Source organism: Oncorhynchus mykiss, chromosome 26 (assembly GCF_013265735.2).
Source record: "Oncorhynchus mykiss isolate Arlee chromosome 26, USDA_OmykA_1.1, whole genome shotgun sequence".
Taxonomy (NCBI): Eukaryota; Metazoa; Chordata; class Actinopteri; order Salmoniformes; family Salmonidae; genus Oncorhynchus; species Oncorhynchus mykiss.
In genome coordinates, this window is record NC_048590.1 from 17,780,879 (window position 1) to 17,798,895 (window position 18,017).

Genomic DNA, 18,017 nt, shown 5'->3' on the forward strand with positions numbered 1-18,017 from the left:
TGGGATACTTTCAATATAAGTGGATAAATAGATTTAGGCTCTTAAATCCTGATCCAGGAAGGCAGTTGACATGCCCCCCCCCCCCCCCCCCCCCCCCCCCCATTTGGGTATTTGGAAGGGCAAAGCGGACAGGTGGTTATCTTAGTCAAACAGCGGGTGCCACATGGCGATCTGCTTACGGGGGTTGTCTAGCATTTGCTGCCAGTGTTGGAGGCCAGTGTTAGAGGCCTGTAAACCCAGCTGACAGTGGCCCAGGGACTCCTGCTCACTAGGACCTGCCTGGTTCAACACCTCCAAGTCCAGACTGGATTTAGACAGCAGCTCGCGGGGAACCTCCAGCATCATCATCTCATTCCACACTGGGTTCATCTTGTGCTTGACCCGTCGCGTCTGCTTCTTCTTCCTCCTCAGCTTGGTAGTCTGGTGCTTCAGGGCCAGTTTCACAGACAGGTCTAGGAACAAGGAACGAGGCTTTCACTACAATGACATCCACCAACAAAAATATTTTTCTATCTTAACATACTCTAGCGTCAACCTGTGGATGGACTACCCATTCACGGTTGTATGGTTTAATGAGCAGTTGTAGGCGTCATACAGTATGAGCGGCAATGGGTTAAATGAATAAACAGGGTGTACCTATGGAGTTCTTCAGCTTGTCTGACTGTAGTCCTCGAGCCTTCATCACCACTACTCCCAGCCGGTTGGCTGCAGGCAGGTAACTTATAGACAGCAGGAGCTCTCCAGCTGCCTGGACATCCTGCCGATTGTAGTCAATAGTCAATTACACCAATTCACTGTGATTAGAGCAGGTCACATGAAAACGTTTCCTCTGCAAATAATGTCAAAAACACACAGCGGGAAACTTCAACACATAGCAGACTTTAATATACATAGGTTAGAACAAATATCAACAAGCAATGTCCATTTATGAATGACAATAAGGTACGCCTGTTACCTTGACACCATCATTAGCGGACACAAAGTTCTGATTCACTAGTAATCAAATGGACTGGATGAATGGCTGAGTGAGTCACCTCTGTGCCTCAGGAAGACTAGGATTCATTAGGCACAGATCCTTATAATCCCTGCCATTATGCTTCTGATGCTACTGGTGAATCTCATATTGATCTGAAATTGTGCCACTTTGGTAAATGGTCTTCCTGCGTGGGTTAGGGGCATTGCAACTCCTACACATACTGCAACATGCCCCAATATGTCACTTTACTAAGTGGAATATCAGAGACTCTTACAACCAGGAAAGAGTCTGTCGTAAAAGTAATATCATATAAACGTAATACGTAATATGTGTGTAGGAGGCTTTACAGTCAACACGCCACCTTTTGTCAAACTGTTATCATGCACAACCAAACTGTGTGGAGGGTTGATTTGTGAAAGTAATTGATATCTAGGGTCTTTGGTCATCCAGTAGTGCACATATGAGGAAGAGGTTCGTATTATGTTCAAACAGGCCACACACAAAAATAGGGAGCCCACTAGTCTTGTTTTTTTTAAATTAATGTTCTTCTCTGAGTCATAACTCTGCACATCCACATCCAAATCAACAGTTTTGTGAAAATGTTTCTCTCTCTTTCAGTGGACGTCTGATAAATCAAAGATCTTCTCTCTTTCTTCAGTGGAGTATCATAGTGTGTAATCTCCTGAGGAGCTACAGCACAGTCTACTGCTGTGTGTGTCATCACTGGCTTCTGTCAGCCCCATCTGCCCCCTGTGTTCTCTTTATGCAGCTATGACCATTAAATAAAGAGCTGAAAAACTTCTCACTGTGTTCAATTAAAAATCATTTATAGCTATTCTCTCGCGGAGGTGTATCACTTGCGTCACAGCCTACATCAGACAAAACTGCCACCTTCCCCTCCCTGCATTTCTCAGCCTCCTCCTGTCCTCTCCATCTCCTCTATCTGCTCTTTGTCTTTGGCAAAGACTGATTTCTCTCGTGTCATCCTCGTATCTCTCTCCGTCATCTCCCTCTCGTGCATCATCCCGGTTTGTGATTCCTGGCAGGACTGGGATGCTCACTTGCGCATCCCAGAAGAAAGATAGTCCCAAGGGTTTGTGATGACGTAGATTCTGATCTCCTGCCTAGCTTGGAGGCTTACGATGGAGCTGCCAGGAAGAACTGGAGAGCTGGCTGTTTTTTTATTAAATCCCTATTTGCATTCAGGTGTCCTTGTAGCTGAAGTTTTGAAGAACAGCTTGTGGGTGGACAGAATGAGCTGTTCCGAAAGAAAAGAGAAACAAGATCATATTGGGGTTTCTTATAATTCCCTTTTTTTTTAAAGGTTTCCCAGCCTTGCAAATGGATCAGAGACTGAATAAACTTGCAGTATAAATGTAGTCTCTGTATGTACTCAATCCTTTCAGAGATTTCTATCAAAACGTCCAACAACAATCTCCCTTTCAACACTATATACAAATACTCCCTGTGCCACTGAGAATGAGGCGTGAAATGGATTTCCTTTTTCTGTAGCGGTTTGAGTAGCTATCCTTTTAACCTAAATCCTCTTTAGGTTAACATAACATTGTCGCTGTATCTTGAGGAGGCTTGACAGTGCTTGTTACAGGGTAGCCATACAGACAGGCAGACCAAACCTAGCCATTGAGATAAATGAGTTTGGCCTTGAGTAAAAATTATTTTGATCACAGTGCCTAGTATTCAGTTTCACCAGATCCACAGAACAGTTGTCCAGTTTGAGAGCTGGGATGGCTCAAGTCACTATCAGATCACCGAGGGGTAAGGGCTCTCGAAGGACGCCATGGCAACGCCTACTTTTTTATAACGAACACCTGACAGCCCAGAGAAGCACAGGTTAGAGATAGTTAGTGGAAACACAAAATATCAGTGACTCAGCCAATACATCTCACCCCAATTCAGAATCCCTCATCATACCACCCAATCTTCAAAAGAAGATAAACAGTTACAGTACTCAAACTATATCTATGATGGTCTCAAAGAGGAACACAGTCCTATACAATTCAATTTACAAAAATATAATAATATTAAAAGAGAAACTGCACGTGCTGATTTGGCTCCTTTTATGGCTCGCTGCGGCCTTCTGGGAGAGAGGAAAGGAGGAGCTGGGATCCTTTGAGAGGTTCATGGCTCTGTTCAAGGCAGTCTTCGACTATCATCCCAGAGGGCAGAAAGGGAGGGGAGATACTTCTCCAGTGGGGTGCCCAGACCTCTGTGGAGTATGCCCTCACCTTTCGGACTGTGTCAGCCTCCAGCAGATGGAATGAGCCGGAGATGGCCATCCGTCTGGATAACCAGCACCTACCTCTCTCCTAGCCCTCCTGCTTTGGCTGTCCTGAGGCAGAGCCTGAACCCATGCAGGTAGGGGCCACACACCTTTCCACGGAAGAGCGGCGTTGCCGGAGACAGCTGGGGCTCTGTTCCTATTGCGGCCAGGAGGGGCACCAGCTTCAGTGGTGTCTGGTGCGTTCCAACCCAGGGTCCACTATGGCAGAGGGGCGGCCATGTATGCGCACAAACCAATCTCCCCGGCACGCTCCAGCAGGGAAACTACTTCCCCTTCCTCTGCCTCAGCGGCCTTGGTCCCATCTGTCCATATACTTTGTTACTGATCTCCCCCCCATCTGATGGTTTCACCACTGTTATGGTTATTGTGGACAGATTTTCCAAATTCTGCCGTTTTATCCCTCTCTCTGGTCTCCTTACCGCTCTCCAGGTGGCAGAGGCACTGTTCCAGCAGGTCTTCCGGCACTATGGTCTTCCGTAGGACGTCGTCTCTGACCATGGCCCCCAATTCACATCGCGGGTATGGAGAGCCTTCATGGAGAAGCTGGAGGCCATGGCCAGCCTCGCATTCGGGTACCGGCCTTGGTCCAACGGGCAGGTGGAGAGTACCGACCAGGAGCTGGGGAGGTTCTTAAGGAGTCACTGCCAGGACCGATAGGGGGAGGGGCCCGGTACTGTCATGCATACTCCCACTCACCCTCTCCAGTGATTGACATTACCAGTCAACTAACCACAGGCCCTGGCAACCATTATTTTGCACACCTGCTCCCCATTATTATGCACACCTGCTCCCCATCATTATGCACACCTGGACTTCATCACCTTGATTACCGTCCCTTTATTTAGCCCTCGGTAGCCTCAGTCATCAGGCAGTATTGGTTTGATTTGATTCACGTTCTGTACACTTGTTTTATTTATCTGCATTTATCATTATTAAACTCACGTTCTGCACCTGCTTCCTGACTCCCCGCGTATTCGTGACACTCCTCAAGAAATGCCTGCGGCTATGACAGAAAACAAACTTGAGTTGGCTTGGGGGTGTGGTTTGATGTGGGTGTTTCTTACGTGGGCCCTTTCCACCACCAGGACACAACCATCTGTCAGAACCTTGCCCGCAGCCGTTTCCTCCCACTCAATCTCAACAAACCTCCCGGAGGTTGAGTTGAATAACTACAGATGCGTGAGGAGATGACGGAGAAAACTTTGAATAGGTCAGTAGCCTACAGAGTAATAATGAGAAGAATGCAATTGCTGAATGCATGTATACATTTTAAACTAAGTGTTTTGATAACGTTTAAAATGTAGCAACAGTTCCATGTAGAATAAACAACCCTTTACATAATACCGTAGAAGCAGTGTTCTGCTAACATAACAATGAGCACCTTTCATTGTCATTCCCAGTCGATACAGATACTGTGCCTATAAGCCTGTCAAGTGGTAGTGGGGCTACCTTGGCAAACATGTCAGAGTGGTCATACCTTCCTGTGTGATATCCCGTATGCAACAGGAGTTCCCTGATCAGATGCAGAATACACAGGGTTTCTCCCTCCCCATATTGACTGACACCATTAAATTCAGTCATTTAAAAAAAGACGATACAAGTAAAAGTTGTTTCTAGTAAAATGTTTATGCAGAGTGCAAGATCTCTCTCCATTCAGAGACATCTGTATCAAGCTCATCTGTCAGTCTGGACTTCATCCCATCATCTTGCAAGTCTTCATGTGCTGGCTCCATTCATGTTTCTGTTAACACATGCACATAGTCACTGTTCTATTACCAATGGCAGTTAGGATAGGTAATATCTGACACACAAACGGGTGTTATGTTGAAGTTTGAACAAGTCAGACTAGACCTACCTAATTCTGTTCTCTCTATCAACGACCGTTGGTGAGCAGGCAAGAGGTGAGGCTGGAGGTGAGGTCTTTGCCAGAGCCCCTTTGATGGGCATAGCAGCGTAGATCAGCTCCTGGCCCCTCATCAAAGATACTGGTCGTTCACACACACACAGAGCACTGATTATGATTAGCCTGGTGGATCCAACCTGAACGCTGGGTTCATCTTTCTATTTCACTTCAGATCGCTTATGCCCCGGACATTATATGCATCTAAAAAGGTAGAAAATAAGCAACAAGTAATGTCAGTTTACATCAATTATGTTTCACAATTGGGTTAGAATGTATCAAAGTAACGAAACGGGTTACCTTCTGTATTTGTACAAATGATGAGCCTGTGAAAGCTGTTGCCGCCGACAGGTGAAGGTTGCTGGCCGGATACTTGCCATAGGAATGCTCACAGCGAGGGCAAGTCTGCATGATGCTGATGAGGGCCCTCTTGCTGGTCTCTATGCTGCATGTTTGGCTGCAAACCTAACATCTCTGGAACAACCATATTTATTTGTGCCCTACCTGGACACTAACTTAGAGTGGCATGGAAATATGATTACATCGCTAAAGTAACCAAATAATTAGTATGATACAACTTTGCCATAGTATGGTGTCGTCAAATCAACTTTAGAGAGATGGCAATGTTGCCATTTCTGTTACGAGCAAAGTTTGTAAAGAAAAATTAGCTAGCACTGCTAATGTTAGCTAACTAAAATACGGTGGTCCCCTCAATCTCAGAACATCAGTCATGACAAAAGGCTTTCCTACTAATTATTTGCCTTCTTTTGAAATGTTAACGTTTCTCCATGCCAAATCTGAGTTGGATTTAGGTAGGCTAACGCTAGCCAGCTAGCTAGCTAACATCAGCTATGTTAGCGATGATAGTGATAATGATTATCAGTAAACATAACCAGATACATAACCAGCAGTCTATGGTCTAGTTACCGGTATACTCACCACCACTGGGGACCAACAAACTCCAACCACCTATTCCGCATGATTAGGGTCCTTCGGCAGGGCATGCAAACCATAGTTGTTGGCTATGCTTCTTGCTGGACGCATGCATTGCATGGTCAATCCATATAGATATTTTCAGTCTCAAACGGCCGTGATCCTTTGAACATGTTGGCTGGGGGCGATTAAACAACGGAGCCCCATTTAAAGAAGGGAAGCGAAGTGGGAGGAGTGATGATTTGCATGTGGAGCTTGGCAAAACGGGGCAGGATTTGTTGACATAATTATAATCCAAACCCACCCTTCAGTTCCAAACTGAATTTATGACCAAAATGACCCTATTTAGACTTTGTAGTCAATTTTGACAATATAATAAATGTTCTGCCAATAGGCCATTTTCAAAAGGATTAGTTCATTTTTAGGAGCAGTTGCTCTTTAACTTTGCGGCCAATGCTGTCTACTATATATCAATGATAAGAACAGGGTAGCCTACCTGTTTTGGTGGTTGTAGGTCGACCCAGCAGTCTGCGTTGGACATCATGCCCACATCAACCAGCTTGAACCTCATGACGCCCAGGTTGGTGTTCTGGGAGAAGTGGTCACAACTGTGAAGGGAGAGAGCCACTTCGCCCTCCACCTCATACCCCCCTGGTAGGGAGAACACCAGGCCTTCCTCCCAGCGGGTGTGGCTGGTCAGGCGTCGCAACGAAGTCTGGGCCTCCCTCTGTCCTGCTGCTAAGGTCAGGACTCCGGCCACATAGCCCTCACAGCCTGACCCCACACTCAAATGCTCCGCTACAGAGGAAGACAGAGAGGGAAGGAAGGCAACAGAGAGAGGGGGAGCGAACCCTGAGAATAGCAGTCTATTGATGTAGTTTTAATTACATTTTTACATTTGACATTTTAGTAATTTAGCAGATGCTACTCTTAGAAGAGGATCGGGTTTAAAATGTTTTCAGAAGATGGGCAAGGACTCTGCTGTCCTAGCTTCAGGGGGAAGCTGGTTCCACAATTGGGGTGCCAGGACAGAGAAGAGCTGGGCTGACCGGAAGCTGCCCTCCCGTAGGGGTGGGAGGGCCAAGAGAACAGAGGTGGCAGAACGAAATGCCCACGTTGGGTGTGTAGGGCTTGAGCATAGCCTGAAGGTAGAGGGGGGCAGTTCTTCTTGCTGCTCCGTAGGCAAGTACCATGGTCTTGTAGCAGACGCGAGCTTCGACTCGAAGCCAGTGGAGTGTGCGGAGGAGAGAATCTCATTAGCTGTTCCCAATTCTGCAAAATACCAGGTCTGCAAAATATCTTATTATGTCAAATTCACTGAAGTTAGAACTTTATAGGCTATGTATTTATAAGGAGAGAATGCGCATGTCTAGTAGATGTGTTTATGATAAACAATGCAGAAGCACTTTGCAGACCCGGCATAGGTCTCTCCCAACAGTTTCTCTAACAGCAAAGCAGACGCTACACCTTGAATAAAAACAGTAATTAATGAAGCTAAAGGCTTGGATATAATGAGATATAATTGAGCACTCGGCAGGTGATAAACAAACCAAAGAGGCAGGACTCGCAGATAGCTGGCCTGCAGAGAACCTGTGTCCTCCGTTAGCATATCTCCATAGGCGTATGATGCTGGTATGAACAATGTGACAGCTTGCACCCGGACCCCACCACCAACTACCACCCACCCAACCGCCCGCCAGGCAAAGTAGATGCATTGTTGACCTTTTCATTGGGTGACGCATCAGCATCTAGTCGCTAAGCATCGACATACGGGGACCAGCCAATAGAGGGCAAATGCAAAGGCGTCCAAGCTACTCAACCCCTTATCAAATCCCCCACAGTCTTATGAAGGGGGGAGGCCGGTGGATTGCTTTGTCTCACCACAAATGAAATCAATTATTTTGTAGATGGAGGACATAAAAAAAGCAAGGTAGAATATTGAAATAGATTAAGCCAGTGTGACAGTGTTGGTGCGTCATCACTTTGCCACTCTATTGGCTTCGGAATATTGCTCCACAAGACATGATGCACTGAGGGGATTGGGTTGTGAGGTCTCCATTTACAGTTTCAATCTATTTGTCACTATTGATTAACTGTTGCCTCACATTTATTTATTCTATTTGCAGACAACTGCCTCTTAGTTTTTTCCTTTATCCTTGTTTTCATTTGCAGAAGACATCTATCTGCATGTTGACCTCTTTGATAATGTTAATGAGGTTTGACAGAAAGAAATGCACTGTCATGTAAGTACTTAAATACAGTTGAAGTTGGAAGTTTACATACACCTTAGCCAAATACATTTGAAATCAGTTTTTCACAATTCCTGACATTTAATCCTAGTAAAAATTCCCTGTCTTAGGTCAGTTACTTTATTTTAAGAATGTGAAATGTCAGAATAATAGTAGAGAGAATGATTTATTTCAGATTTGATTTCTTTCTTCACATTCCCAGTGGGTCAGAAGTTTACATACACACAATTAATTTTCCTGCCTCATGATGACATCTATTTTGTGAAGTGCACCAGTCCCTCCTGCAGCAAAGCACCCCCACAATATGATGCTGCCACCCCCTGCTTCATGGTTGGGATGGTGTTCTTCGGCTTGCAAGCCTCCCCTTTTTCCTCTAAACATAACGATGGTCATTATGGCCAAACAGTTCTATCTTTGTTTCATCAGACCAGAGGACATTTCTCCAACAAGTACGATATTTGTCCCCATGTGCAGTTGCAAACCGTAGTCTGCCTTTTTTATGGCGGTTTTGGAGCCGTGGCTTCTTCCTTGCTGAGCGGCCTTTCAGGTTATGTCGATATACAGTGCCTTGCGAAAGTATTTGGCCCCCTTGAACTTTGCGACCTTTTGCCACATTTCAGGCTTCAAACATAAAGATATAAAACTGTATTTTTTTGTGAAGAATCAACAACAAGTGGGACACAATCATGAAGTGGAACGACATTTATTGGATATTTCAAACTTTTTTAACAAATCAAAAACTGAAAAATTGGGCGTGCAAAATTATTCAGCCCCCTTAAGTTAATACTTTGTAGCGCCACCTTTTGCTGCGATTACAGCTGTAAGTCGCTTGGGGTATGTCTCTATCAGTTTTGCACATCGAGAGACTGACATTTTTTCCCATTCCTCCTTGCAAAACAGCTCGAGCTCAGTGAGGTTGGATGGAGAGCATTTGTGAACAGCAGTTTTCAGTTCTTTCCACAGATTCTCGATTGGATTCAGGTCTGGACTTTGACTTGGCCATTCTAACACCTGGATATGTTTATTTTTGAACCATTCCATTGTAGATTTTGCTTTATGTTTTGGATCATTGTCTTGTTGGAAGACAAATCTCCGTCCCAGTCTCAGGTCTTTTGCAGACTCCATCAGATTTTCTTCCAGAATGGTCCTGTATTTGGCTCCATCCATCTTCCCATCAATTTTAACCATCTTCCCTGTCCCTGCTGAAGAAAAGCAGGCCCAAACCATGATACTACCACCACCATGTTTGACAGTGGGGATGGTGTGTTCAGCTGTGTTGCTTTTACGCCAAACATAACGTTTTGCATTGCATTGTTTTGCATTGTTGCCAAATTTTTTTGTGAAGAATCAACAACAAGTGGGACACAATCATGAAGTGGAACGACATTTATTGGATATTTCAAACTTTTTTAACAAATCAAAAACTGAAAAATTGGGCGTGCAAAATTATTCAGCCCCCTTAAGTTAATACTTTGTAGCGCCACCTTTTGCTGCGATTACAGCTGTAAGTCGCTTGGGGTATGTCTCTATCAGTTTTGCACATCGAGAGACTGACATTTTTTCCCATTCCTCCTTGCAAAACAGCTCGAGCTCAGTGAGGTTGGATGGAGAGCATTTGTGAACAGCAGTTTTCAGTTCTTTCCACAGATTCTCGATTGGATTCAGGTCTGGACTTTGACTTGGCCATTCTAACACCTGGATATGTTTATTTTTGAACCATTCCATTGTAGATTTTGCTTTATGTTTTGGATCATTGTCTTGTTGGAAGACAAATCTCCGTCCCAGTCTCAGGTCTTTTGCAGACTCCATCAGATTTTCTTCCAGAATGGTCCTGTATTTGGCTCCATCCATCTTCCCATCAATTTTAACCATCTTCCCTGTCCCTGCTGAAGAAAAGCAGGCCCAAACCATGATACTACCACCACCATGTTTGACAGTGGGGATGGTGTGTTCAGCTGTGTTGCTTTTACGCCAAACATAACGTTTTGCATTGTTGCCAAAAAGTTCAATTTTGGTTTCATCTGACCAGAGCATCTTCTTCCACATGTTTGGTGTGTCTCCCAGGTGGCTTGTGGCAAACTTTAAACAACACTTTTTATGGATATCTTTAAGAAATGGCTTTCTTCTTGCCACTCTTCCATAAAGGCCAAATTTGTGCAATATACGACTGATTGTTGTCCTATGGACAGAGTCTCCCACCTCAGCTGTAGATCTCTGCAGTTCATCCAGAGTGATCATGGGCCTCTTGGCTGCATCTCTGATCAGTCTTCTCCTTGTATGAGCTGAAAGTTTAGAGGGACGGCCAGGTCTTGGTAGATTTGCAGTGGTCTGATACTCCTTCCATTTCAATATTATCGCTTGCACAGTGCTCCTTGGGATGTTTAAAGCTTGGGAAATCTTTTTGTGTCCAAATCCGGCTTTAAACTTCTTCACAACAGTATCTCGGACCTGCCAGGTGTGTTCCTTGTTCTTCATGATGCTCTCTGCGCTTTTAACGGACCTCTGAGACTATCACAGTGCAGGTGCATTTATACGGAGACTTGATTACACACAGGTGGATTGTATTTATCATCATTAGTCATTTAGGTCAACATTGGATCATTCAGAGATCCTCACTGAACTTCTGGAGAGAGTTTGCTGCACTGAAAGTAAAGGGGCTAAATAATTTTGCACGCCCAATTTTTCAGTTTTTGATTTGTTAAAAAAGTTTGAAATATCCAATAAATGTCGTTCCACTTCATGATTGTGTCCCACTTGTTGTTGATTCTTCACAAAAAAATACAGTTTTATATCTTTATGTTTGAAGCCTGAAATGTGGCAAAAGGTCGCAAAGTTCAAGGGGGCCGAATACTTTCGCAAGGCACTGTAGGACTGGTTTTACTGTGGATGTAGATACTTTTGTACCTGTTTCCTCCAGCATCTTCACAATTTCCTTTGCTGTTGTTCTGGGATTGATTTGCACTTTTCGCACCAAAGTAGAAGATTCGAGGGAAAAAACGCTTTAATGTCCAAAAACCAGGAACACGTACAAATGGGTGAAGCCAAAACACAGGCGCAAACACAACCCAAGAACCACTGGTAATACCCGGACAGCGAAAACCCAACAATAAACAAAACACCTCTTACATACACAGCAACAAGCCCACACAAACGGGCTAAAACCAAAAAACTCAACAAGGAACAGGTGAAAACAATTAGATGGTGATATTCGTGACAATAGGCCTTGAAGTTCAGTCAACTTAGTGTATGTCAGTGTATGTAAACTTCTGACCCACTGGAATTGTGATACAATGAATTATAAGTGAAATAATCTGTCTGTAAACAATTGTTGGAAAAGTTTATTGTGTCATCCACAAAGTAGATGTCCTAACCGACTTGCCAAACTTTAGTTTCTTAACAAGAAATTTGTGGAGTGGTTGAAAAACAGGTTTTAATGACCCCAATCTAAGTGTATGTAAACCTCCGACTTCAACTGTATGTTGAATAGGTAAACTAGGGTCAATATCATGTTTAGTGATACCTCACCCTTCATAACTTCCATGAAGTGGACATACTGGCAGATCATACTGTTGAGATTGTTGCCTTACCTTCTATCACAGTGATGTGTAGCTCGTTCTGGTCTGTATAATAGGTGAGAGAGAAATGCAGCTTAGGGTGGAGGATGGAGCTGCTTGTTGTCATCCCATTGGTTAGAGCCCTTGCACAGGGGGTTTTGTCCTTTGAGTCTGGGAAAGGAGACGGCGTTAGGGCTGGTCAATTCCTTGGTAACGGAATTGCGCTGAGATTTTTCACTTAAAATGTATGACAAACAAAAACCATTGATTTCAAAGTTCAACAAACGCTACAACTCCATGCACAAGGACTACTTTTAACAATTTACACTGAACATTTGACAAAAAAAAACACATTTACTGGAAGAAATATGCAGATGCAAAGTTTGGTAACAGAATTTTGGTAAAATCTCCCTCAATTGTTTTATGTGTCCACGTTTTCCAAAAACTCTGTTAAACATGTGCTCCGTATTAAGTCTTAACAATGTCTGCAGAAAGAATGGGGTGTCAGCTATGACATGATACATTGACTTTGAAAAAAAACATTTATTTTGGTTATTGAACTACAGTAAGTAAAGTGGATTTACACCCGGTAACGGAATTGTGTTAATGGAATTTATTCATGGGTCTGTGATCTGTACTACACAGAAATGCATAATTATGCATATGAATGTCATTATTTTCATGGTGATGTATCCTAAATCGGTACACAAAGGTATAAATATGCAATATCCTCCTTTGCATATTTGGGTATTATTCTTCACAATGGCTATTATTTTAATGAGCTCTGCCCCCAGACAAGACCAAATTGGTTTGGTCCAGACCAGACCAAATCTGAACCAATCATAGACGTCTATGTTCAACAAGTTTGGAAATCGAAGTGCAGCACAGTAGGGTAGAGTTCAGTACAGTATAGTTCAGTACAGTACAGCATAGTACAGTACAGTACAGCACAGTAGAGTGCAGTAGACTTCAGTACAGTACAATACAGTACATTATTGTGTGCTCTACTCTAGTGTGCTCTACTGTGTACTGTACTGAACTCTACCCCAGTACTGTACTGAACTGTACTCTAATTTTCCTTGCTGTACTGTACTCTACTGTAATGTACCGTACTTTCCAAACTTGTGAACCCAACTGTGGTTTGTGACTATGATTTCCCATTGTAGCCAATTCAATTGCAGAAATTCTGTTACCGATGTTTCGGAAATTAAATGATCGATTTGGTAACACAATTTCAAGTTTTAATCACTTAATAATTCATGAACAAAATTGGTATCAGTAAAAATACTACAACTAATTGATAGGTCTACCTTTACTTGTTACTTGTACTTGTAATTTCTCATGAGAGGAAGAGAAATTTAAAAATATATTAAAGATGTATGGGTTTTTGGTAACGTAATATCAAGGCACAAGGCAATTTTCCTTAAACTTACAGACAGCAGAAAAATTTCGCAAAACTAAATATAAGTTTTGATATTAGTTGGCAGGGATCTTTACTTCCAACATTATTGTGTTTTGATTGATTTCTACTTCCTTTTCAGACTTTCTGTAAGATGTTTCCTAAGACCCCTTTTCCATCTGTTTGACCAGAAATCGAAGGCTTTGCTCATTCCAAATTGTGTATATACATTTTCATTTCTCTAAAATATAGACCCTTAGCTTTCATTTGACACCCAATTTGATATGCTCCTATGAACTTAAGAGGTTGGTGCTCATGGGTCCTTTTATATGGAAATTACCGTCTGCTTGTCTTCCTGGGGACATTGAATGGTAAATGTGTGCATCAACTAAACCATGAAAATCAGTGCATCGTACATTTTTTTTTTTTTTAAACAATTATTTCAGAAACTATGTATAGCCAAACTGTCTGTTGCCGTAATTCAGTTGTAAGAATTCAGTTACCGCATTCAGTTGTAAGAAAGCACCAAGAATAGCAGTAGGAAGATCTTAGCCTTCTGGGACCAGTCCTATCCATCATGCATTAGGTTCCATTGACTGGACACATCAATAACACTAAGTGGATGAGTGTAGGGACGAGGGAGGGAAGAAGGGAGAGTGGGGCAAAGCCTTCGATCAATGCTCTGGCAGGAGGAGAGGTGAGTTTATTTGTATTTATCCTTTATTTAACTAGGCAAGTCAGTTAAGAACAAATTCTTATTTACAAAGACGACCTACCCCGACCAAACCCTAACCCGGACAACGCTGGGCCAACTGTGTGCTGCCCTATGGGGCTCCCAATCACGGCGGGTTGTGATACAGCCTGGAATCTAACTAGCGTCTGTAGTGACGTCTCTAGCACTGAGATGCAGTGCCTTAGACTGCTGAACCACTTGGGAGCCCAATAGAGTTAAGTAACTCAAACACAATTATCTAGACTGAGTGAGTGGTAACTCTAATACAATAGAAGGAAGTGATTGACTACAGTAATTAGCAACACCATTTGTTTCTGCCAAGAAACTGCCAAGATTTTTTTTCCGGATTTACAGAGAAAAAGTGGTTTCAATCTAGGTCCAAAAATTCACATGTAAAATGTTGAATCTAAATAACTGAAGAGTATAACGCATTGTATATGATGGAGGCATAGTAGCTGTGAAAAGAATAGGAAATGATAAAGGAATTTATCTTGTTTAATTCAGGGTGTATGTTATTGGTTGGGGTTTACCTTGTCTGAGGATCGTGAATGTGTCAGAGCTGTCAGTTGCTTGGTTACCAGCATCAGGCTCAGTCGAGGGTCCCTCGGGAGAGGGCTCGCCCCCCTTCTCTGAGGCATGATCAGGGTAGCTGATGACCTCAGATGAGGTCACAGATGGTTTGGGCTTGTATATTTTAGGAAATTTCAACAATGTCCTTGGTTGGATGGGCTCTGTGGATTTTTCCACACTGAACTAGAGGAGGAAGAGATGGTTAAACACAGGCTAATAATACTGTACTATGATACAAGGTGTGGTGAGAAATCACAGCTAGTTTGTAGACTGCTTTCATGAAGATTTAGTGTTGGTCGTGCAGTTCAAAGACAGCAAGCCTGCTGTATGCTATCAATCCCAGAGGGGTTCATTAAGGCCATAGCAGTCCATTATCACTGCAGTCTGGCAATTCACTGTAAAACATGGAACACCAATTTACAGTGAATGCTACTCTCTGACAGTCAGCTAAATGTGGGCCACTCAGATGGGTGAGTTATGGTTATGCTTGCTAAGAATTTCCATCGATTCTCCTGGGCATGCATCATTACTCTCCCAAATCAAACTCTCAATGATAACATTGACTGGTAACTGGAAGCTATTATTTTAAGGTATAGAACTTTATTTATGCTTGTGGAATAAATTGCACATCGTTAAGTTACATTCCATAATGGGATATAAACAATTCAGAGGAGGACTAAATCTATCCACCCAACAAGTGTTATTTCACCTCCTTAGCAGCACAGTTGAAGTGCTGCAAAAAGCAAGCTGACTGGAACGTGGTGTCCCCCTGGTGCACGCATCATGTGCGAGGGCTTGTGTACGCTGAGGAAAGGAAGGCTGTGTGCATAGACTAGACGTAACATAGTAAATGTACATCTGGGACGATCAAATCAGAATGATATGTCACGTTTGGTATGGTTACATAAGACAAAGGTTAGGAGTTAGGTTAAAGGATTAACACAAACGTCTCGTAACCCAAAGGTTGCGTGTCTGAATCTCATCACGGACAACTTCGGCATTTTAGCTAATTAGCAACTACTTAGCATGTTAGCTTAACTTTAACCTAACTCCGTACCTTAACCCTAACAATCCTTTGACCTAACTCCTAGCCCTAACCTCAACCCTAACCCCTAGCCTAGCTATCGTTAGCCACCTAGCTAACGTTAGCCACAACCAATTGTAATTCTTAACATATCATACGAAATGGATGATCGACATCCAGAAATGAATACATACCAAACGAAACTTAACATACAATACTAATTGGAGTGTCCCAGATTTACATTTACTATATTAAGTCTACGCCTGATTCCAGGTTGTAGCGTGAGCTGCAGGGGTATCCTGCTCCCCAAATTACACTGACACAGATGTGCAGGGAACCCATGCATTCTTTATTAGGCTAGTCCTAGCAGTTTTTTTTTCCCGTTCTGAAAGATTCTGAATCACTCATCCCCTCGTCCTACAAACTCATCGGATTGCTGGGTGCGAACATATGCGTGTCTTTAAAAAAAATACATTATCTGCTTCTAACACCATTATTTAGCCATCTTCAAATGAGACCCATATTCAGGAACACTACACAGATCATTAGGCCATAGGAATTAAACACACTGTAGTTTGTTTAAACACACTGTCGCTCTTCAAAGTGGTTGCTGAGGTGTTAAGTCTGCTTCAAAGCTGTGGGATCTCACTCTATGACTAATTACTCAAGGTCAAATGTGGACATACGTGCAACACCTTTCGCTTGGCTCAGAGAGAGGATGGGTGGGTTCACTGTAAAGGGGACTGCAACAGACAATCAACCTTTCCCACAGAAAGGACACTGTTTGTGAGCAGAACTGTGATACAATGCCACAAGCCAAGTCACAGGTTAAGCCTCCTGCAGCCCATAGGAACAAGAATAGAGTGCTATACTAACTGTACTCCAGTGCCTATGACAGTAAAAAGACTACAACAAATGGTCATCAGAGGAGCCAATTGAAGGGCTCTATCTTAACGCAGTCCTTTATTGTAATGTAACCCCTATCTGATGTTTTTTTTTTTACTTCTGCATTTCCTGTGTTACAATCTTAATATCAGTCAAGGGAGATATCAAAGGCAGGCATAAGCAGATATTTGTAATCATCTTAGCCTGTTCAAAAATCAAGAGTAGTTGTTGTGTCAGTGTATTAAACAACTGTAGTTAGCTATATTATTTACCAAGAGAAACTGTAGTTACTCAAAGTAAGTTAGTTACCACTCAGAGTAGTTACTACTCAGTGAAACTGTAGTTGCTCAAATCAAACATACAGGACAAAGCTTTTTGCACTACAATTATAGATCACATATGAGATATTTTTTTTAAAACAGCTCTACATGTGATATGACATTTAGTCAATGTTATCACTCAATAACCATGGCATTCACTCCAGTCCCACGCCACATAAACCTAGTGACACAGATTCACCAAGTCCCTTGCGGTGATGGTAGTTACCCTCCCAGGAAAGTAAGCTCTCTAAGATCTGAGTCCATGTCCAAGTACTGTAGTAGGGCAGCTCACCTTCTCTGAGGAGTGCAGAACACTGGGTTTAGCCTTCTCTGGGTCTGCATCTTCACCACTTTCCGACTTGCCTTTCTTACAGGACCTGCAGATCAGTGAGAGCCCACAGAGAGTGAGGATGCCTGACGCAGTGCCCAGCGTAGCTCCAAGGATAGCAGCTGTGGTGAAAATCATGCTGGTCAAGAAGGGCAACACAGGAAAAAATAAAAAGGAAGAAGGAAGGAAACTAAAAATGTCCAAGTTACTCTTCAGGCAGCATTACAAATAAAGATGCTGATTGGTTAGTCTGCAGCAAATGTCCCACAAAAATAGGATGCTTTTTCAGGAGACAGGCTACACTTCATTCGGGTACCAGCAGTTGGTTGCAAGCACTTTCAATCTGCAGTTCCCTCATCCAGAGACAGAGGGAGAATGTTCCTGTCTGCAGAAGAGAATGGCGCAAGAGAGAGGCAGTCTGCATTGTCTACTTGCATATATTCAGTGAGAGGAGGGATGGGTTAATGACAAAGGGAGAGAAATGAGTGGGAGGGTACAGGCTGGCTGTCTGGTTAGCTGGTTAGGACAGAATATGTCTGTTTCATGTATTATGTCTGTTTCATTTATGCTTACCTTCCCTGTCTCTCTTTTGCTTTTTATCTCTAAGTTTCTCTCTCTTCCTTCCTTCTCTTCCCCACTACCACTTTCCTGTTGCCCTCAGACACATCCATGTCTGACATCTGAAAAAATCCTGCTCCCCAGAATAACTCCCCAGCTGAACTCATTCCCCTTCTCTCAATGCACTATCCCCATTATGCTGTTCAGCCATGAGAATGTGCACCACCACAATATTTATGTTTATTCCTCATGGCTAGGCAAAGTATATCTCTGTGAATTGAACATA

At 43.1% G+C, this 18,017-nt stretch overlaps 1 protein-coding gene across 1 annotated transcript; it reads right to left on the reverse strand.

The window, feature by feature from the left end:
- Positions 1 to 93: 93 nt before the first annotated feature.
- On the reverse strand, positions 94 to 17,591 carry LOC110506328 (synaptotagmin-13). The gene is made up of 6 exons (XM_021585877.2): positions 17,138 to 17,591; positions 14,577 to 14,799; positions 11,948 to 12,085; positions 6,608 to 6,909; positions 637 to 757; positions 94 to 452 (listed from the first exon to the last, which is right to left on the reverse strand). Exons 1-6 carry the CDS (start codon positions 17,309 to 17,311, stop codon positions 142 to 144), a joined length of 1,269 nt encoding a protein of 422 aa, XP_021441552.2. The 5' UTR covers positions 17,312 to 17,591; the 3' UTR covers positions 94 to 141.
- Positions 17,592 to 18,017: the final 426 nt, after the last annotated feature.